The sequence below is a fragment of the Sceloporus occidentalis genome, unplaced genomic scaffold, assembly GCF_023333645.1.
Source record: "Sceloporus occidentalis isolate IW3139 unplaced genomic scaffold, rSceOcc1.0.p SCAF_9, whole genome shotgun sequence".
Taxonomy (NCBI): Eukaryota; Metazoa; Chordata; class Lepidosauria; order Squamata; family Phrynosomatidae; genus Sceloporus; species Sceloporus occidentalis.
Window position 1 is genome coordinate 1,291,150 of NW_028316989.1, and position 23,685 is coordinate 1,314,834.

At 43.9% G+C, this 23,685-nt stretch overlaps 1 protein-coding gene across 1 annotated transcript in view; it reads right to left on the minus strand.

The window, feature by feature from the left end:
• The window catches only part of LOC149306670 (anthrax toxin receptor 1-like), a 73,935-nt gene that overhangs the window by 25,732 nt on the left and 24,518 nt on the right, over nt 1-23,685 (minus strand). Inside the window, exons 9-12 of the mRNA XM_089537424.1 lie at nt 22,832-22,892; nt 19,390-19,488; nt 6,067-6,136; nt 5,663-5,741 (exon numbers count right to left, since the gene is read on the minus strand). Of these exons, the coding sequence (XP_089393550.1) occupies nt 5,663-5,741; nt 6,067-6,136; nt 19,390-19,488; nt 22,832-22,892 (309 nt within the window). The remainder of the gene's footprint in view (nt 1-5,662; nt 5,742-6,066; nt 6,137-19,389; nt 19,489-22,831; nt 22,893-23,685) is intronic.

Sequence of the window (23,685 nt, forward strand, 5' to 3'; positions counted from 1 at the left end):
GCTCGCTTCTACTTGAGCCTTATCAGCAGGAAGATGGCAATGGCGGATTGCAGACTTCGCGGCACGCCAGCATCCAGCTGACAGGGAGCGGGGAGAGTGCCATTTCTAGGTTATACAAATTGCCCCAAGCATTCCAAGCAACAGGGACGCGTCCAAGACTTGGAGCTACGAAAGTTATTGAAATACACATTTCATTCATTCTTTTCTTGTTTTGCCAGACGGGACGTGCTTCCCTTTTATCCGGAGAGGTACACAGTTCGTGAGGATTGTTTGCAAAGCAACAGGGACCAGGCAGGCATTCAGGAACAGGGCCAGTTAGCACTCCTGTTGCAAGCAAAGAATAATACCTCCCAGCTCATCCCATCTGAATTCTGGTTGGAGTCAGGGGCCTCATTCCCACAGACAGATAAACCGGTCTCCAATCTGAATCGATGGATTGATTCGACATCGGATCATGGTTCCCACTACATTTGCCCCATCGCACTTTCTGTCATGAAAAATGGCCCAGGCCAAGTGCATGAGGATGCTCCATGCGCCCAAACTTATTTTCTTTGCCCCGGCACTGATCTCTAGCAGTCAGAAGACCTCTCCACAAACTGCCTCCAAACCACTGGCAAGTCCTGACTCATGCTGAAGGAATCACTGAAATTAAAGCTGCTGTTTCCTCCTGGAAGAAAGGAAAGTCGTCTTCATCCTCGTGATGCAGGCAGGACATTGTTTCGGTGCGCCTTGTGTCTGTGTGTGTGTGTGTGCGTGCAGGGAAGAAAACCCACATTTATAAACACACACAACCCAGCATCAGGGCATCCAAGGAGCATTACATAAGTCCTGGTCCAGGATGTGATTCAGGCCCTTGGAGCAGCAACGCTTCCTTCTGCAGAGTTCAACATCTTCAGTCCATTCAGCTAAAAAGCCCTTTGGTAAACTAAGAGCCCATACAGACAGGCCAAATAAAGCTGCTTTCGGTCACTTTGGAGATATGCTGCTTAAATGATGCATGCATCCTAAGAGGCTGGAAGCCGCTCCAAAGCCATGCTCCAGTCCTAAGGACTGGAATGCAGCTTCTGGCCTCTTAAGGTGCACGTGTCATTTAAACAGTATACCTCCAAAGTGACCCAAAGCAGCTTTATTTGGCCTGTCTGTATGGGCCCTAAGTTACAAATTGCTGCAAAGCAAGGCTGGGCACTTGTGGGGGTCTAGGGGGGCTGCATTAGCCTCCTGGGAGACCTTGGAGGGCTGCACTCCTCCTTCAAAATATTTTCTTTGGACCAAATGCCCCTGAAAGCACCTTAGGACATGTAAAGAGCATTCCCTCCAAGTGTGAAGACCTCCTTGGAGCCCTTTTAGGCTTAGGAAAGGTCTGGACAGCAACAGGAGGTGAGTGGATGGCACTTTTTGTCCACCGCATCTTTACAAAAAGGGCCTCTCTTGGATCTAAATTGGATTGGAGCGTGTGGAAAAACCGACAGAAAAGAACCACAATCCCTCCAGAAGGCATTTTGGGATTGCAGGAACAAAAAATATCCCCCCCCCCAATTAAACTTATTTTGCTTTTTTTTTACCCCTAGCCTAGGGGATCTAGTGGGTCCCCCAAAATGGGTCTGGAGGCCACCTGCAACCAGTGGGGTACACCTTGCTCGCCCCTCTTTTAAAGGTAGAGGAACCTAAAGAACCATTTATACAGGACCAATTATTTGTATTGTATTGTATTGTATTAGAGTTGTATTTTATGCGTGCATTGGTTTTTATTATTGTATTACTGTATTGTAATTTATTGTGCCTACAGGAAAGGGCAGGATATAAATAAAAATATATTACTATTATTATTATTTTTATTATTATTAACCAGATTGCTCTCCTCTCTGCGCCTCCTCACCAAGAGAAGACTGTCAGCGGTCCATATCCACAAATTCTTTATCCATTGATTCAACCATCCATGGCTTGAAAATACTCCAAAAGATATAAATGCCAAAATGCAAACCTTGATTTTCCCATGAGGGGCACCATTTGACTCTGCCATTGCATTTAATGGCACTTGAGCATCTATATTTTGTTATCCAGGCGGGTCTTGGAATCAAACCCCAGCAGATAACCCAGGCCCCGCTGTATTTCAAACTGAAAAACACCCAAAGAAACCTAAAATGAAAAAGCCTGTCCCATTCTGTCCACAGGGTGCTGGGGGGAAAATTTTGCCATATCTTTGGACCTTTCCTGAACGGTGAGTCTCTACGCTGGGCTTTATGCTGAACTTGAAAGCAGAGATCCAGAGGGCCAGATATATTCTCTAGACAGGGATCTGCATTTGGGTTCTTCTATTAAATTCAATCTAAAGCACAGAGCTTTACCATTCCCAAAGACACTGCCACCATGTACAAGACTATTGAATCAATGCTGAATCTTCCCATACAAACAAATAACTCACCAGGAGAAAAACAATTATATTCTGAAACTTATTTTTCAAATTCGAGATGAAGGCCCAATCGTTCAGACCTCTCCAGGTGAAAGAATCTGGTACTTTAAGATAATGCGCAGAGGTTCGACTCTTGAGAGTTGCCGAAAGGTGTGGAGGAAGGCGCTTCCATGATCCCTTTTTCTATTCATAAAACGCAAAGAGGTTCCTATAGTTTCCATCCTTTAGTGTAAGCCTGGAAGGAATGCTAATCTGGTTGTTGTATCGAGTTTCTCCTAATGTTTATGAACTGATATTTTAAGTCGACAAGATAAAAGGAGGGAGTTTGGGAGACTGCAGTCAAGGAAAACAAATGCACTGTGTATTTATAGTGCTTTTGCAAAGCCAGGTCGGAGCACATGTTTTGCATCCAAAAGGTCCCAGGTTCAATCCCCGGCTGCTGCAGAAACGGATGGCATGGCTCCAATCTCAGAAACCATGGAAAGCCAGTCAGAGGAGACGATACAGAGCTAAATGGACCCAGAGCATGAAAAATGTGGGCTTTTGGACTACGAATCCCAAACTTTGCTCTCTTCATGAAGACAACATCACTAGTTGGCCAAGGCTAGGGATTTAAATAGTAATTGTACTATTTGTCTCCTCGCAATGAGAATGACACTGAAAACTGCTATTTTGGAAGACAGTTTCCTTTTGGATAACTATTCTGTTGAAGAACGACATATGTGTGTTTGCATAGAAAACAGCACTTTCCGTGCAGAAATGTTCTGCGCAAGAAACTTATGAGTGCCACTGAAAATGTATTTTCTGCTCACAAGATGCTCTTTTCTATGCAATGAACCCCTGTGCATTTTGAGTGCAAGATAATGTTAAAGATAGAAATGCAAAGGCTCTTGGCTATCTAAGATTCTCTCTCTTGGGTTTTCCTAACACATGAAAAACCAATCTTTAACCATCAAATCAGAAAATGTTCACACTCACTGGGCCCTGATCCAACCTGGCCTTTTTGGTTTCCCTCCTTCTGTTTTCAAGACAGCCCTAGTTTTATGATACATACATGGAGAGTTCTCCTCTGACAAGAGCAAGTTACCAGCAAAGCGCTTGCACTGGATTACGAAATGCTTCTCCAGAAGAGCAAAATGGTGATAGAACAGCCTCTCCGCTTTGGCAAGCACCACAGAAAGTGATGCGCATGGCAGGTCTGGAGACCAATGTGCATCAATCATGTCAAAGATGCTGGGGATGGCAATCTCTTTCCCTGAGATTTTTGAAAAAGAGAATGACGAGGCACACTTCAATTTTCTCTAATCCCTGGGAATTAACATTCGGGGGCGGCAGCCCTTCAGACCAGCCGCAAGAGTATTATATAACTTGGCCTCTTTCGGGAAGCCACAAGCCAGATTTTGTTGGACAGATCCAGAAAAGGACAAGGAGGAAGGAAGGTGGCCAGTTGAGAGGACTCTGGCTGTTGCCACTTGGACCAAACGTATCCTGATCTAAAGTACATTTGTAACAGCAGCTTGGACCATTTTGCCTTGCCAGACATCCATGTTTGGCTCAGAAGGTGATGATGGTTGTAATTATTAACTGTTATTTATACTTCCTCCTTTCCTTTCCTAAAAACAGGACCTAATGGGACTTCCCAATTATAACGTAATTTTTAAAAGCAACATTAAAATGGCAGCAAAATAACGACAAGAGAGCCAGTTTGGCGTAGAGGTTTGAGCGTCGACTCTGCAGACCAGAGTTTGAATCCCTGGTTCAACCATAGGAACCCATTGGGTGACCCATGGCAAGTCACATTCTCTCAGCCTCAGAGCAAGGCAATGGCAAACCACCTCTGAATAAACCTTGCCAAGAAAACCCCAGGATAAAGTCGCCTTAGGGTCCCCATAAGTCAGAAACGACTTGAAGGCACACAGTATGCACAAACTAATGACAACATAAAAACCACTTTGAAACATCCAAATTAAAATTTTACAAAAGGAGCTTTAAAAAGTGGATAATTAAAACAGTGCAGCATATTCTCACAAGCCCTATCTTTAACATCCTCCATCTCTCACAAGCCTGGCAGAATAAAAACAAAAGGACGGCAAGAAGAAGAGGGCCATTCCAGTCTCCCAAGGAAGGCAATCCCAGCCACCAAGAAGGCCCCGATTTGCAGGAAACTTACTATCTAACCTGGATCTAGGACAATCACCAGCCTAAATGCATGATGCGCAGCAGAGACAGGCTGAAGTGACCTCACAGACTGCAATGCCCATCAGTCTTACGACAGCATCACAAAGTTTAAAACTCTCATTCATTACTCTGTTGCCCACAAGAAACATTTCTTGTGGTTTCAGTGACACATTGAGGTGCATCAAAAATGGGCACAGTAAATTTTCTTTTAGGAGCCAGTGCCTTGTAGTGGTTTGAGCCTTGGACTACAATTCTCTAGATCAGGGTTCAATTCCCCACTCAGTCACCCCCAGAAAACCCTATGATAGATTCAATTTAGGGTTGCCATAAGTCGGAAATGACTTGAAGGCACACAACAACAACAAGGAGCACATTAGTCCTGGACTCTCCCTAGAAGCCAAAATGGCCCAACGGAGGCTTTTGTACTTTGGACATGGACTCATTAGGAAAAAATGATAACAGTTGACAAAGTGGAAAGACGTAGGAAAAGAGGAAGACTGCATTGCAGATGGATAGACTCAATTAATGCAAGACTTGGGCATGGCTCTGGATGGCTGGGTGACTTGGAGGTCTCCCATTCATAAGTCAAAGCTGTCTTGATGGCGTTTAACAGCAGCATGTTTGCTTATCATTCAGCCATTGATCAAATGAGTTTACTCCAGAGGGGACAAACCTATAGAATTCAGCCTATGACTTGGTAGGGTTTTAACCGATTCCGTTTATCTATATCTCACCGCAGGTTTAACAATTCCACTCCCAAAATGGCCTGGACCCCTTTTTATTTTGAAAACAGATCTGTAGAAATATCAGTAGAAACCAGATTTGTAGCTCTGGGAACAAGGTATGTTCCTTGGCTCAGAGAAATAACTCATCCCTCAAAGAAGGGGATAATCACATGCTATTTCAACATACGGCCAGATCTGAGAATGCAGAACGGTCGGCCTCTGCATGACCTTCATATTAAAGTTAATGGAGATCTTCACGGCTGCGCAAGGCAGCGGCATTCGCATGGAGGCTCTGAGGCCATGCTCAGCTCTTCCAAAGGATGCATTTATTTCTAAGCAAAGCACTTACACAGTGTGTGCTGGAGATGATGACGGAGCTGGAGATGAAACTCAGGCCGTCGTTCATGCTGACCTGAAGAGCCGCTTCCCTGGAAGGAAGGATGAAAAATAAAGTCAATATCCAGACTGACAGATGGTACCCACAAAATATCACCCTGGGCCTCATTCCCACTACCTTTTAAACCGGATTGCAAACCCTGGTTCGCACTTGAACCTGGGTTTGTTCATTTAATATCTACTTTGTGCATTTTTGGCTGCGCACGCGGCTCGCAGAGAGTGCCAAGGGAGAACGCAGCTCCCACACTTCACTGCTGATCCTTGACATTTAGGAACAAAATTGTAATTAACACAAAATATATAGTAAGAAGGGATGAAACATAGAAATGGGATGAGTAAAAGTTCTAATGAACTTACATGCCAACTTCTCGTAAGACAGGTGCAGGGCAGAGTAAGTAAGTATCCTCTACGACAAACGGTTTCTCATCTGGAAAGAGAAGCAGAAAAGGTGCAGATTGAGCCGGTGTGAGTTTGAGAACGCAATGTTTGCGGGTAATTTCAGCTCTGATAATGACAGCTTTAGCATTTCTATATTATTCTTTGGTGAAATTTCATTGATGTTTCCGTGAAATTAAAAGGAGGAATGAAAGATCCCAAGGGAAAACAGTGCATCCATCAAATCAAACGTCAGGAAGCTATAGTTCCTTCCAGAAGGCAACCTGAAAGAAAGTTTTATTTGCAAGCCAGAATCCTGTTGGTGACTTAAGCATGCGTAAGCTCCCATATTGAACTGTTTGGGCAAGTTACACTGTTAGATCCTCCAGCATTTCACAAATGAAAATGTGGACACATGCAGCCAAGCAACATCAGAGTTATGGCAAAAGCCATTATTGAGGGAGAAGACACAAGCTGCAGAGTTTGCTTTTGCCTGAGATGACTGGGAGGGCAAGATTCAACCCTTACCTTACTAAGTGCAAACTGCTTTTACATTTTGAGCCCAGTTTGCAACAACTGAAATAAGCAGAGGATAAAGGAGGAAAATGGGGTATTTGTGGGACCACAAACCATTAATTGGGAATGTCTCTCTAAATCAGGGCAGTTGGAGGGTAAGCGCTCTCTCAGCTTCAGAGGAAGGCAATGGCAAACCTCAGCTGCACCGATAAGTCATGCAGTTTGACACGGCTTTAACTGCCATGGCTCAATGCTATGGAATCCTGGGATTTGTAGTTTGTTGTGGCACTAGAGCTTTCAGGCAGAGGAGTGTTAAATATCTCACAAAATTGCAAATCCCAGAATTCCATAGTTAGTCAGAGTCAACAATAGCAGCATCAACCCCCCTATTTCTGCCTTTGCTGCTGCACTATATCTAGGGAGTGTCACATCTGCTGTTATGGGATACTCTGAGGCTATTGAATATATTGGGTTTATCTATATTTTGACTCACAGTTTAACAGTTTCTTCAAAGGGTCTCCTCTAGTTACAGCTAGCAGGCAAGACGCCAGTGTAGACCTTGCAACCAAAGGCACACAAGCCTCTGTACGGCCGGTGGGACTTGGCTTGACTATTTTAGCTTGGATGCTTTGCAGAAACAACGCCAGGCTCTGCAACTGCGTGCATGTCCTTCCACTTGGCCAGACAAGCCAATGCCACAAGAATTCCCTTTTTGAATGACACAAGGGGCAATCTTCCCTCTCTTTTGGGGCCGCTTCCACCCCTGATGAGTGCAAAGTGGGTCAGAATCATGTCTCTGCTTAAATGGTCTCAAAAGATAGATCTGTGGATCCCTAATGATCAGGGCAGGATTCTTTCCTCCCGGGGATAAAGCCCTGGCTGCGTTGCTACACGGTTTTCTCAAATTAAAACAGAGAGTTTCCACTCCAGTTGAAATGCAAACGGTGCTTGCAGGAATCTAGCAGCACTTTTGTGACTGATACATTTTATCATGAGCCCTTGCGGATATCAATCCACTTCCATTGCAATTACAGGTATGCTAGATTTGCAAGGCTGTGCTCAGTGGCTGCATCTACGCTGCAGAATTAATGCAGTTTAACCGGGTTTTAACTTTCATGGCTCCATGCTATGGCATCTTGGGATTTGTACTTTGCTGTGAAACCAGAGCTATCAGACAGAGAAGGCTAAACATCTCACAAAATGATAGATCCCAGAGTTGCATGGCATGGTGCCATGGCAGTTAAAGCCGTGCCAAACTGCACCATTTCTATAGTGCAGATGCAGCTAAGGTTTCATAGGATACAGAAAGACACAAATGCTGGAGGACCTAGAAAATGCCTAGAGAAATGTTCTCTCTCGGTCCTCCAGTCCTCAATGGTCAACTTCCACTGGAAGCAGACTATATAATCATTCTGGAGGACTTAGAAAATGACTAGAGAGGACACTTTGTCATTGATCTCACATTACCTGATGCTCTCCACCTTCCTATGAGATAACAATAATATAATAATAAATGTATTTATAAACCGCCTTTCCAAAAGATCAAGTTCTCATTCCAGATCAGTTCTCTAGTCTAGTAGATATCGGGGTCTTCACTCCGGAGGGGTTTGTCTATACTTCCCAATCATAGCACTTTCATATTCATATTATTGTTATTATGATGATTAACATTTATTTATAGAGTGCTGTAAAGTTTGCATATCACTGCTCCATTCAACAGATTCCTGAGATCAATGGTTTGATGAAGGATTTCGAATCCCTTATGGAGAGCTCCAGTGCCTCAGACTCAACAGAGGAGTCTATGTATCTCACAAATCTACAAATCCTAGGATTCCATAAAATGGAGCCGCAACAGATAAAACTGGAGTGAAAGTCATATTATGGTGGTATACAAATGCATCCAATTCCTCATTGTGAAGAGACTGTTGGTTGCCACGATCTTTCAAGCCAAATCCCATAAAAATTCAAGGCAAGTCTTGGGCCGAATTGGAAAAGATCATAATATCTTGTTAACCTTTTGGCCCTAACCCTCAGATTTTTCGTGAAGAGCAGCCTTAATCCCACCTCGGCCCCAAAAGCCTGCTTTTCATTTCCTCTGCATTACGTCCGACACGGCTGCCTTTTTCAGATTCCCTGTTTGTGTTTCTCAATGCGGTTACGCAGGAACCCAAAGCATCTTGTAGTAAACAGGTCTGGATGAAGACCAGCTGGGATGGAGTTGAGGGATGGTTCTGCTCAGAAGCACCAGGATCTGCCTTTGAGCATCCAGCCTTTGCGTGTCAAGAATAAAAACCCACATGTGACACGACAGTTTCCATTTCCTTTGTATGGAAGAGTTTCCCTCTGGGGCATTTGCGAATAACAGGACTACAAAGCATAGCTTGCAATTAAGTTATTAGTCCATGTTTTAAGAATCCTTACTAGCCCACCGACTCTCCCAAAAAACACAATGTGGCTGAGCTTCTTTGTCAGGATGGTATAGAGAAATCAGGATGGTATATAAATCCATAGGGAGAGGCGGGCTATAAATATATTATTATTATTATTATTATTATTATTATTATTATAGAAATCTCCAAATCTGGAATTATGCATTGATTACATAACCCTTTATTACATTTATATGCCATCTCACTACCATAAATTAAAACCAAGTATAGCCTATATGATATAAAAGCTTTTATTAAAGATGCTTGTGTGTTTATGCACCTTCATGTTGCCTGTTGACCTATGGCAACCCCGTGAATTTCATTGAATTTTCTTAGGCAAAATGCAATTTCATAGAGTGTTCTTAGGCAAGGAATCCTCAAAGGTGGTTTTGTCAATTGCTTCTTCAGAAATACCACCTGCAGCACCTGGTCTTCCCATCCATGGACTAAACAAAGCTGACCTTGCTTAGCTTCCAAGATTAGACAGGATTTGGTGCCTTCAGGTTATTTAAAGTATGTAACAAACTAATACACTAAATTCATATTAGCATTTTATAAATGAAAACCGGGACACATGTAGCCAAGCAATATCAGTGTGGTCAAGATGGCAAGCTATAAATGAGGAAAGCAGAAAAGGCTGCAGCAGTTTGCTTTTGCTTGAGCTCCTGGGAAGAACACAGTTCCTCCCCTCCGCTCTCCTTCTGCTGAGTAAACGAAGTGAAAACTACTTTTGGATTTGGAACTTGGTTTGCAGTAACTAAAGGTAGTTGAGGACAAACGGGGAAAGTGGGAGGATGGAAGAGAAACTGGGACATTTTATAACCAGCTGAGAAAGTGGGATGGCAGAAGATTGCACCCCACAATTGAGGCTGTTGAAGGAGTTGCAAATTAAAACCAATTTTACCCAAGTGTTGAATGGCAATGTTGTGCAACTGAGTCAATACTTGAACATGAAACCAATGGACCTCCAAATGAATATCTCATGCACATTGAGTGGTCCATGTTTGGTGCATCCACAATGCTTCTACATGTGCAGCTCCACTTGCACAACCTTGAACACAAGATCTGCATTGGACAAAAAATGCCCAACCACTTTCATGGCGGAATTTACACATTTGTAACAGGATTCTGAACATTTGGTAATCCTTTTGGATCCATGCCACAGATAAGCAAAGATTTCCTTAGCACTTTCTTTTCTCCTACAGAGTCCAGCCACTGCCCACCTTTTAAAGTCCTGGCACCACGAAAGCCACTGTAGGACAAGCCTGCATCCAAAAAGGTCCTTCAGACTCCAAGAAGCTTCCCTGAAACATCTCCTCTTGCTCCCAAATCCCTTCTTAGGCATTCCATCCATAATTCTACCATTATCTCAGTATTCTGCCCTCTGAGAAACTTGTAAATGCCATTCGCCTTCTCTGTGGTTGGCTCAGAAAGGCTGAGATCACTCTTAGGTGATGGGAACATGAGCATATTTTCTCCCCCGAGCAATGGAAACCGTTCCTGAGAACGTCAGCCTGGTTTACTTTATTTTTATATCCCCTCCTCTAAATGCTCTGGTGTCTTAAAAAGAAAAATTTAGCAACTTATTTTCTATGACTTAACCTGCACTTTGCAATCTATAGGGAGCTGGCGGAAAAGCAGCTTTGGATTGCTTCACATCTCCTTGATCGCAACCGTTCTCAAATAATTTTGCATTGGAAGCTTTGAGGCTTCTCCCATGGCATCCCAGGAAGCATATTCAGGGGGACCACATTGGCCACACAGAAAAATACGACCAAATTAAAAATCCACATGACAGTGATACATTTATGGGGCCAACTAAAAGTGGCAGAATGCAAAGATATAGCTGGTTAGTCTGTAAAATCAGTATGTAAAGAGATCTTGTAGCACCTTTGAGAAAGAAGCTGGCAGCATGAACTTTCATGACTTAAGTCTACGAAAGCTCATGTTGCCAACGTCTTTGTTTCTGTTAAGTCTCAAAGATGCTACAAGATCTCTTTGCATAAAAAGCACAAAACACATCATGCAATTGAGGCTGTCGTACTTTGGCCACATCTTGAGAAGGCAGGACTCATTAGGAAAGAGAATAATGCTAGAGAAGGTAGACTGTAGTAGAAAGAGAGGAGGACTGCATGCCAGTTGGATAGACTCAGGGGCTATATAGATTGCCCCTAAGGGGTGGCATGCAGCCACCTCTTTCCTGACCGGATCAGGGCTGCAGCAACCTCATGCCATGGCCACAACCTGGCACCTGGAGAGTGCAGAAAGGAGCTGCAAAAAGCTCTTCTTTGTGCCCTCAATGCCCCTTTGGCACTGCATCATGCATGTGCCATTATGGCACCATGAGTGCAGAGTCAGGGCACCCAGCATCAGGACGCTGTGCCCTGGCTCTGCCCACAGGCTGGCGCTTTCTGCCAGTCTGTATAGGGCCTCAGTTAGGGAGGTCATGGGCCTGAACTTGTAGGACCTGAGCAGAGCAGTGGAGGACGGAGGCCTTGGAGACGTCTCATCCACCATGAGTCTGGGATGACTCAAAGGCAGCTAACAACAACACCATGCAAGCTTTCAAAGCTCCACTGGCTCCATCAGGCAAAGATGTTAAAAGTCACATAAGAAAAGTGAGAATGTTAGAGTGACATGCCTATATTTTGTTCTCAGATGTGGCTTCTGTTGCCAGTTAAGATGGTCTGGAGGGATCTCAATGGGGACAAAGGGCATTAGTAACCTTTGCCATCTTGACCGCAGCCTGCTGTTATTTTGGCCACATAGGTCCTGGCTTTTGTCTGTGACATTGTTGAGGATATGGTCCTCTTTGTCAAAGTCATGACTCAAGACCTTGTGCTTCCACTTTGGGAGATATATTTCGCAAGTTGGCTGTTTGTCTCCCTTGCATTAAATCTGCTCTTCTTGGCAATCCCAAAGGGGCACGGATTTAGACGGAGCAGAGGGAGGGCAAGGAAAGAGTTGCTTTCTGGGCAAAACGCTTTTGCTTGGTCACAAACAAGAAATGCTTTTCTGGGTTTCTCCCTCCCTTCTTATGGACAAACAAAAGATTAGTTTGCACAATTCCATCTGACTGCTTCCTGGAAAACCATGTTGTGAAACCAAAACATTCATCTGAAATAGGGATGCCAGATTTTTCTCTCTTTTATTTTGGAAATGTTGGTAAACAGTGAAGAGAAGGGGACAGATTTGGCCTCAAAGGTTTAGGCATACTCAAAACTTGCTGTCTGATTCTCCTCTTTTTCCCTATGGCATACTCTAGGATAGTGGTTCCATAAACATTGGTCCTCCAGATGCTTTGGACTTCAGCTCCCAGAATCCCTGAATACTGGTCAAGCTAGGTAGGGCTTCTGGGAGCTGAAGTCCAAATGACCCGGAGGACCAAAATTTGGGAATCGCTGCTCTAGAGCAAGCAGAAGTCATGCAAGCCTCTCTAGGCTTTTGTTTTGGAAGAGAGATGGACAAGAGAGAAAGGAGAGTCACAGAGCATTTCCTTAGTAGCAAGCAAGGTCCCATTGGTGACACTGAGAAGTCCGTTCCATATAGGACCTGGGGAGGTTTTAACCAGGACTTTGGATAAGTTAATCATGTATGGGATGTACTGAACATGCCCTCCAACATTTGGACATATGGCGAAGATGGCTAGAATGATAAACAAGGAAGGAAAGACAAGCTAAGAGAGGCTGCTCCAGCTTGCTTTTGGCTGAACCCACAGGGAAAGCATTCTGCCCCTTCCTCTCCTCTCCTCCCATCTGCATTAACTGAGTGCAGACCACTTTTGCATTGGGAACCTGGTTTGCAGCAACTGAAGTAATAGAAAATAAATCAGGAGAGTTGGAGGTATGATAGGACCTGGCGGCACATGGCCAGATCTTGGAAAGACTGGGCTTGCACAGAATATTAGGTCTGTATAGTCTATTAGGACTGTATAGCACCTGGGGACTCCTGATCAGACACCAGAAAGTCTAGTCCTGTGCAGGATGTGGTTGATCCCAACCAGAGCTGGGGAGAGTTATTTCCTCCTGGCCATGCTGGCTGGTGAATTCTGGGCTGATAGTTCCAAAACCAGAACCTATCTTCACCCTGGTCCTCATTGACCTGTGGGCAGTATTCAGAGTAATACAGATTGAGCCTTCCTTGTAATGCAGACTTCCAATAGCGTCCATTGATTTGCTCTGCGTTGTTGTACACAGTTGCTAGGTAGATTTTCCAAAATTTGGTTCTGAATGGTAAAGCATATGTTTGATTCAGTGCCAGATTGCAGATGGAAAGTTGACATCTGGACTGGCACTGTGACATTAAAGAAACTGCCATCTTCAGTTCACTGATGCCTCCATTCTTGAAAACTGGGGAAGTTCTTCCTTCACTGATACATCTCTTCTTTCATAGAGACCCACTGTTTGCTTGTGAGAACCATTCAAAAAATATCCACATATTTCTCATATATATATATATATATATATATATATATATCCTCCTCTGAACAAATCTTGCCAAGAAGACCCCATGATAGGTTGACCTCAGAAGTGCCATAAGTTGGAAACCACTGGAAGGAACACAACACATATACACACACCTATGAAATCTAAAGCTAAAGCCTTCTCCATGCTCTACGATTGCATTTTCTTTCCATATTTCATTCAATTTGGAGGTGTGGGTGGGTTGAGCCTTGAATCTTTCCATTTCATTGGCTTCCTTGCCATCTTCGCTTGCTAATACAAGGCAAGCCGCCTGCGAAGGATACCTTGGAAATCTCCGCAGCATCCAGAAATGTTTGCTTATCCTGGCTCAGATATTTTTCCAGCTCTAAGCCATAGCAGCAGCACAGAATTTTCCCTTTCTTCTGAAAACCTTGTCTAAAAGAATACTTTTCTTTTCTTAAAAAACTGCTTTGAAGCTCCTTTTGTGGAGAAGAAAGAAAGCAGAAAGAAAGAGAAATTGGCACATTGTCCAAGCCAAAAAAACAAAACTATCTCCTACTTGAGATTCCATCAAATGAGACAGGAGTGCTTTGCTGATGCTGTAATGAAAACCACACTGAAACCAGGCCATAACATCCCAGCTTTGCTATAGATCAGCTTTGTGCATATTCCAGTCGCCAAAGCTCATTACGGCAGCATTTTTGTTGGATCCTTGAGAATCAAGTTGGGGAGAGGAAAGGATGGATGGATGGATGGATGGATGGATGGATGGATGGATGGATGGGAGGAGGGCTCATAATATGGACAGCTATGTCCCAGGGATAGCTGTTTCGGCAGATAGGGAAAGGAACTGTGGAAGAAACACGAAATCCTTCCTCTAATGGCTTCTTCCACTGCCCTGCCTGCTCTTTTTATTCCTCCCCTTTTCAAAATTGACAACACATGTGTTGTCTTCAGCAAAACTTTGGACACATTTCCATGTGGAACTAAGAAAGTAGTGCCATTACTGGAAGGAAAAAAGCCCTGCTGGACGTGGATCTGTGCCAAGCCTGGGTATTCCATAGACGGAGGTGGTTCCATTACTCTCTCAACCTCACTTGGCTATTCAACGCTTTCACCAATAAAGAGGATGAATGGAGGAACTGGAAGAGCTGAGAACCATCCTGGCATAGTGGCCTGAGCACCAGACTAGGACTCTGGGGACCAGGGTTCGAACCCTGCTCAGCCATGGAGTGACTATGGGCAAGCCTCTGCCAACCTCAGATGGCAAACCCCCTCTGAACAAATATTTCCAAGAAAACCCATGATAGTTTGCCTTAGGCTTTCCATAAGCTGGAAATGACAAGAAGGCATGCAATGGTAACAACACCAACCCTCAGACAGTGGATTACACACAAGAGAGGTGGGCAGCGGGAGATTCAAATCTATTGGTACATGGTTTTTTCATCCTCGGTGGATCGGGAAAGCTCTTCAATCTTCAACTGCTTTGAGCAACAGGGATCATTAAATTAGACTCATCGGCATAAATCCAATTGCAAGTCCCAACAATTGCAAGTCCCCCTTTGAATCAATGGGAACTTAGTAAGCTCCAAGTCTTTAAAAAATACCCTATTTTCTCCATGCTCCCTTCCCTCTCAATTGGATTGATCTAAATCTAAAAGGACGCCTGGCTATGCCTTATCTGCCTTTCATTTAATCAGATGCTGGAAAGGACTTGGCAAACAATGGAGCTATATACGGTCCACATAAGGTTCCCATCCATTCCTAATTGGCTTCAACTTTGCTTTTTAAACCAGTGGCAGCCAAGAAGAGTCGCGGCACCATTTCAGGAATGCAGCAACGGAGGTGGTGCTCCAAGGTTAATGCGCGCCAAGGGTTCAAAGACAACGCAAGAGAAAACTGTGCTCCTTCCTGGCAGGAAAACAACAGAGCCCAACATCTTCATGAGGAATACTTTTGACATCTTCCTGGAAAAAAGCAGAGGCTTTTGCAGGAGAGCATTCAGCAGCCTCCTAACAGGTCGCATTGCCCTTTCCGGCACTAAATTCTCTATCTAGATTTACACCCATTAAAGAAATATAATCTTCAAAGCCTGTGATCTCTCAACCTGGTTCTTCAGTTCTGCATTAAATCCCTGAAGTTTCTAGTGAGCTGGTTAGAAAGCAGCTTAGAGAATGCTGAATCCAGAGTTTCTCTTGGAAGAGAAGAGATGGTTAAGGGGTGACATGAGAGCCATGTTTAAAATTTGAAGGGCCCCACAACAAACTCCAACTCCCAGAATCCCATAGTCTTGAGCCAGGGCAGTTAATGCTGTGCCAAACTAGGTTATTTCTGCAGTGTGGATGCAGCCTATGTTCCTGATAATGGCAGAATCTACCTGGGAAAGGGTTATAATGAAACGAACCTTTGGCGATTCTATGATCTCACCTTGCTAAGAACATGGCTCCCTTAACCAGGGTTTGCACTGAATGCAGCAGACAGCTAGACTAAATAGTTTTGATTTATTCCAGACTCCTTGGCATTGTATTTTCTATCTACAGAGAGTTTTTAGCTTCATCTTCTCAATTGTTTCCCATTAGAATCACCCGGCATCAAATGGCTATCCTTGGTCACTGGATGCAAATGTCTCTATGGAAAGGGACTGCTGTTGGAGTAGGGCCAGGTGTCTTTTATTCGATTGTTAGAATTAAAAGGCTTTGTTGTGTTAGTCTGGATGTGTAAGCAAAGGGATCTTGCCACACCTTTGAGACAAGAAAGAAGTTAATTGCATTAATGTCCGTAGACTAAGCTTTCATAGACTTACTCAAGCTTACAAAAGCTTTTAGCTATTATTGCTTTGAATCAATTGCAAGCCACTTTGGATCCCATTTGGAGAGAAAGGCAGGATATAAGCACAATATATAAATATATATTTTGTCCAGTTTTGGGGCGGATGCTTTAATAATCTTCATATTAAATGGAAGGCAAGCTCTTGAACTGAAAGACAACTCTTGAATTTAAAGGTAAAGGAAGAATCAAAGCAAACTCTTGAACTCAATGAAAATATACAAGGGTTAGCTGTGTTGGCCATTTAGTAAATTCAAACAAAAACCCACCAAACAGTGATACCTTTATCAGCCAACATAAATGCACAATGCTTGCAACAAGTATGTTGTGCATTTCGGTCGGCCGATAAAGGTATCACTGTTTGGTGGATTCTTGCACTCAATGATAACTCTTGAATCCAAAGGCAAAGGAGGAAGCATGGCAAACTCTTGAACTCAAATATGTCTCTCAAATTCAAAGGCAAAAAGGCAACCAAGGCAAACCCTTGAAACAAGACTATCATGCGCTTCAGTCCTCAGCCTATTTGGTTTACCTGGAATGCGCTCACCCGCCTTGCATCCTTTTGCAGCTTTCATGTCGGTTTGCCTATATCAGCAAAATCATTCCCTTTTCCCACAAGAACTGCAGCCTTTGGCTTTCTTGGGTCCAGCTGTTTTATGGGGGGCCAATGCCACCACAGACGAAGCAGGCGCTTCCTTTGCTAAATGATTCATCCCAAATGTTATCCTTGGTCCCAAATTTGCTTGTTTTATTCTCTGCTTTGAGAAAGGAGCTTATTGGTTTTTCTTTCTCCTGGGGGACTGGGTCAAACTTTCCAAAAGTGCTCTTTGGTGGGATTATTGCCTTGAGTTGGACTTCTGTGGAATATATTTGCAGAGGCAGGACACTGCTTTCTGTGCAAAATATTGTGTTGTGGGTTTTTTTGCAAGGGAATTTTTCATTAAACTAATCCCACAATGTTGCAGCTCTCACAGTAGTTGATCATTAAAAGAAACAGCCCCAATCCTTCTTGAAAGGACACTGACTTCTAAGCGGCCATAAATCCAAAGTGCTACAGGGCAAAGTTTACAGTAAACCAGCTGCATCTTCAGGAAGTCGCTGCGATAAATCAAATATCTATCCAGAACATGATGTTATAATCTAAAAGCCAAGGTTCATTTTCCAGCCTCCAGAAGCCCTTCTGTAAACCCTTGCGGTTGCGGTGGCTCTTTGTCGTGGAGCGAAGGCTTACCCATGTTTACTGTTACTCAAGTACACATGACCAAGAGCATGAAACAGTGTGCAAGTTGCTATTCCGTGCGCAATTAAGGCCCAACCCCTTCTCTTTTAGGGCTTTTGTCTGATTTAAAGTACAGTCAGCTTTCCATACCTGCAACCACAGATTCCACCACCCAGGGCTAGAAAACATTTAGGGGAAAAATCCAAGAACCAAAACAACAACAACAACAACAACATTTATTTCTTACTCGCCTCTCCCCATTGATCGAGGCAGAAAACAACAACAAATCAACAATAAACATGAATTAAACCACATTATTTAAAGCATGTTAACAGCTTAAAAAGGCAAACAAGAAATACACAAATTATAATAATGGTAAGAAGACTGGCACTTTTCGACACCGCCAGCAACAACAGCAAAACAAAAAGCGTACTCCTTGCACAACATGCCAAGAAAACCCCATGATAAGGTTGCTATAAGTTGGAAAAACCTTGAAGGCACAACAACAGAAGCAACAAGCATTGGCTATTTATGACACAAAGAGGTTTGGTATGCGAAAGTGAGCCATTTTCTCCTCTTTACTTCCAAGAAGACTTGCTGAGGCTTGCTCCGTTTTATATCTAAATAGGCTTAAATTAAGTTAGACCTGCATTTCGCCTCCACCCAAACTGCCTTTGGCCCCACCTCAGCATGGAATGAAGGCCCAAGATCTCTTCCGAATCCAAATTTGTCCCTTGGATTCAAACATAAAAACCATCCAACCCAACCCAGCCCACCTCCAGTTTATGGCAAAGGTGGGTTTCTGATGTGGGATTTTGAAAAACAGTGCAAGATGGCACCATGGGCACATTCTAGCAGAAGGAGAAGCAATGGGCTGAAACTTAAAAAAGAGCAAGAAGTCCATGGATGACTCAAAGGAGCAATTAATTAGGCTACTAATTAACATGTCAAGACGCGGCATGCACAACCTGCCCATCGAGATAGCCTACTATTAGACAAGAATGTGCCAACCTCCAAGTGTATGCGCAGCCGCACACCAGCAGACTGGGTTCATTGGCTTTCCAACTGGGATCCACACTTTGAATCCTCTTCTCATTCAAGCTTTAAAGGAGGTATCCATGGTGCTGAACCTATTTTGGGGGTGGACTCTAAAGCCCAGAGCGGAGTCAATGCTTGTGGCAGCAATGTAGGCAGGAGTTGTTGTTGTTGTTGTTGTTGTTGTTGTTGCTATTACTACAACTACTACTATTAATACTACTACATTTGGCCCTCTGCATCCAATGTGTTGGATGGGGGCATGAGAAAGAGTCTTCTTGGCTGTGGCTTCCAAGTTGCCAAATTCCGCCATAGCATGGTGTAGTGGTTTGAGTGCCGGACTACGACTTTGGAGACCAGGGTTCAATTCCCCATTTGGCCATAAAACCCACTGGGTAACCTTGGGCAAGTGACATGCTCTCAGCCTCAGGGGAAGGCAATGGCAAAGCCTCCTTTGAACAAATCTTGCCAAGAAAACCCCATGACAGGTTTGCCTTAAGGTCTCCATAAATCAGAACTGACTTGAAGGCACACAACAACAACAACAACAACAACAACAACAACAACAAGGCTTAATTGGATAACTGTCTGGTGCCTTTTAGCTGGCAGGCAGACCTCTCTATCTAGTCAGGCCTATGGATCTTAGCTTATTTCAACAGAAATAAATACACAAGTCTCTGCCTTGATCCTGAAATTTCTCACACCCAAACTGTGGGCAACAGGAGGCCCAGAGCTCTCCTGCTTTCTGCAAGGATCCACTGTCAAAAACCCCATCTCCATAGACGTGAATGCTGAAGCGCAAGGCAAGTACCATTAGTCATTCAAAGAGTGAAGGAAGATTGACCAAACCACTTACTAAGTGTGACCGACTCATTGATCCTGAAGCTGCAAAGGACTCGGTCCACGTTGCGGGCATGACGAAAGCCATTCCCTGTGACCACAACCTGGAATGATTCTGAAAGCACAAAACAAAACAATGGGTTGCTTCTCACATTTCTTGCTTTCTATCTTTTTTATTATTTAAAACAAAGGTTAAGTGATGCAAAGGATGCTCTCCATCATAACAAATACATGCAAAGATATACACAAAAACATCTAGACCAGAAAACTCTCCTCAGATTTATTTCCATCTGATGGACATTAATGAAAGCTGGCATGTCAAGTCCAAGTGAGCCTGAGTAACTTTTCTAATAGAGTCAGCCCTCCATATCCACGGGTTTTTTATCCATGGGTTCAAGCATCCGCGGCTTAAAAATATTCCAAAAAATATATAAATTCCAATAAGCAGAACTTGCTTTTACCATTTTATATAAGGGACAACAATTGACATGCCATTGTATTTAATGGGACTTGAGCATCCATGGTTTTTGGTATCCATGGAGAGTCCTGGAACCAAACCCCAGTGGATAGCAAGCGGCCGCTGTACATTTTAATTTTAAATGTGTAACATTTTAAACTGGTTAATATTGTTTTTTTTTTAAGCTTTGTATCTACATTTTAAGGCTTTGGAATTGTACAGTGGGCTCTTGATATACACTAGGGTTTGGGTCCAGGACCCCCCATAGATACTGAAATCTGTGGATGCTCAAGTCCCATTATATGCATAGTAAAATGGTGTCCTTTATATAAAATAAGGGGGAAATCAAGGTTTGACTTTTAATAATTTCAAGCCATGGATGGCTAAAAACATGGATAAAGAATCTGTGGATATGGAGGGACAATTGTACTGTTTTAAATTTGTTGTTCGCGGCCTGGAGTCCCAGATTGGGAGAAAGGTGGGATGGTATACATTAAATACATTTTAAAAAACGATTAAGCAAGCAACCCAGGCTAACCTTGAAAAGTGCTGCCTCCGAAACTTGATATGCTTCCAGGAGGGGAACGGATGAGCATGTCTCGAATAGGAGACTATTGTAACTACATTGGTAGAAGCCAGTCTGTAAGTTACACTGACATTTACATGTCTGTGTATGGAAACACACGCCTCCGGCTAAGAGAGAAGAGCACTCCAGAAAGCAGAAATAAATGCACTCTGGTGTCATAGGCAGCTTCTACAGAGCAGCTGTGAGTTTTTGTCTCTGCCTGAGCACATGAAACTAGACAAAGAGAAGTAAACAGGCCGTCAAGGAGTGCGCTGTTATCACTTAAAATGTCTTTTGCAAGAAAAAAGTGACCCCGGTTTCTGCTGAATCTGCAGTTTCATTAGAAAGGACGCCCACTGGTCCCGGCCGCTCTCTAACACACGCCTCGGGGGAGATGCTCCGCTCCGAAGAATACAAGTTGACTCAGGAATCTGGGCTTGGCTCCAAGACTCTTTCTTTCATCCCAAAAGGATCAGCTGCGCACCAGCCAGGCAAATCCGTCCCCCTTCCCTCCGGCTGCTGAGCTCGTCCGCGGAAACATGCAACGGCACCAAAAGATGCTCCATCCATGTGAGAGAGATAGGACCAGGGCTAACCTTTGGACATGTCACTCGGTGCACATTTCACAGTTGGATGGCTGAGCATCCAGGAGAGCCGGCCGTTGTAGGGAGACAACAATGGGGGCCCTTCAAGGCAAAAATCCTTCCAGCCAGGTGTCAGGGAACTGGAAGAGCCAATCCTCTCTTGGTTTCTCCAACAAAAAAGCTCCAAATTTGCTGTTTCTGGACTCCCAAGTTGGGCAGACATATGGCCCTGTATATCCACTGATATTGCACTAGGACACATGTGCCCAAGAAACATCTGAGAGTGGTCAAGATGGCAAAAATATTAACAAGGAAGGTCAGACAAGCAAGGAGAGGCTGCAGCAGTTTGCTTTTGCCTGAGCCTAAAGGGAAGGGCCAGATTCTGCCCCTGCTCCTCTCCCCAATCCTGGGTTAATTGCATGCAAAGTACTTTTGCTCTTGGAACTCAGGCCTCATTCCCACTAGCTTTTAAATCGGATCACAATTCAGTTTGAACCAGTTCAGACAACCCTGGTTCCCACTTAAATTGATTCTCTGAAGTGATTTGGTGAGCGGGGGGCATGCACCAGACCCATTTAACCTGCACCGTTTTGACACTGATTTTTTTTCTGCATCTTTTCCACCAAATAGATTCAATGCAAGTGTGAACCGCAAGCGGATCAGAATCAATTCAAATTTGCCCTTTGGCCAGCTGGAGCCAAATCGTTTTAAATTGATTCATTCGTGACTGTGAACCACAAGTGGGTTATTTTGATGCCAGAAAATGCGATCAGGGCAAGTGTAGTATAAACCATCATCCAATGTCAAATCGATCCATTGATTCAGATCGTACACCGATTTCTCTTTAAATGGGAACGAGGCCCCAGTATGCAACAATTGGAATAATCTGGGACAATGGAGAAAAGTGGGACGTAGAGAGAAAAGCTGGGACATTTTAAAACCAGCTGAAAAAGTGGGACGGCAGAGGATTAATCTGGGTTGCCTTTGCCAAACTGGGACAGTTGAAGGGCATGGGGCCTGAGGCTCTATGTTTTCACTGCCCATACAGATGTGAAAAGAAGTTGCACAACTGGTTGTGCATGAGGCTGTGCAAACAATCCTGTAACTGATCGCACAAACGAAACCACAGCTATAGTTGGGCAAAGTGGACCAGAAAAGTTGTGTAGCCCATTGTAGACCTGCTTTGGCAACTGAATCTGTAATCACTTGGGCAACTGGTTGTGCAAACACTTGCCCAACCTCTTGCACACCTGCTTTGCACACACATTTTCAAAAAAACAAACACAACTGTGGTAGCAGGGATTTCCATTCCACTAGCTTAAAGTGAATTTGGCCAATGTTTTCACAGGGCCTCAATGTTTTTGGATGATGCAATGTGATCAAATATGGCCTAGGTGATGAAATGGGGAAGGAGACGGTGGGAAAATGGTCTTGCATGACAAAAATATCCAGCAAATAGGCATTCTTAAGCCTTACAGATGATGCTTGCTATTTCATAGCCTGTCTGACCTAAATGAAAAGACCGAACAACACTCCTAATATAGATCAACTTCATGTAAGCAGACATGAAACAAATGGAATTTCTGAGCATTTCTATGCCAAGTTGCATCTGGAAAATTTCCCAAGGAGAGCCGAAAGATGGCTGAAAGTCCAGCATCTGCCTTCCCATGGGGAATGAGAGAGAAACATAGGCTGCATCCACACTGGAGGAATAACCCAATTTGGCACCACTTTAATTGCCTTGGCTGCAGGCTATGGAATTCTGGGAGTTGGAGTTTGTTGTGGGGTCCAGAGCAGAGCTTTGCTTGTTGAAAAGGGCAAGGAAGGCTGGAAGGATCGACTTTAAACTCACCTCCTGCACAGATTCGGGAAGGTTCTGCAGCCAGAATTTCAATGCATGACTTTTTCAAGATCTAGAAAGAAAGAAATTGGTGTTGACATTTCTGGGCAACCTCAGCCAGTTCCAGATGGACCAACTCCAGATCACTATTCCAACTCCTTATTGGATTTTTTAGTTGAAAAAGTAGGAAAAACTGGAAGTGGCAATGGAAAAATATAAGAGGATTAACAACCCAAAGGTAACTTGGAATGGAATTGTTAGGGCCTAACGTGATCTTGCTTGGAAGCATCCCTTCAGGCTGAGAATATTTAGGTGATTTGATCCACCAAAATCACTCTGGAACTAAGGAAATTGCAATGCAAGAGAATTTGTGGGTGTACATCATTCACACATACTTTCAAAATGTTTTATTATTCATACATACTTTCAAAATCCAGTGCCTACAAAAGCTAAAAATCCTATGTAGGTGTGTAAAGAATACTCACAAAGGTGGGTTACAGACCGCCAAAAAGTGGCGGTCTGCTGCCGCCGCCGATTGCAGCATCCAGGAACTGCAGCAGCCAAACGGCGCGGTTCCTGAACGCTGCAAAGTTCGTGCTCCTTCCTGGGCCCTGGAAGAGACGCTGCAAGTGCCAAAGTGCGTACTCGTGGCGTCATTTCTGGGGTGTGACGTGCAGACGCAGCGCGTCCGCTATGTCAAGATGGCGGCGGCCGTGTGGAACGGCTGACGCCATTTCGTACGGACTCAGTCCATGCTAGGGTTAGGGGCGTCTGGAAGAGACACCCCTTTCTAACCCTAGCACAGACTGAGTCCGTCCTAGGGTGCCCATCTGCAACGAGCCAAAGTTTCTCATCCTCATCTCCGC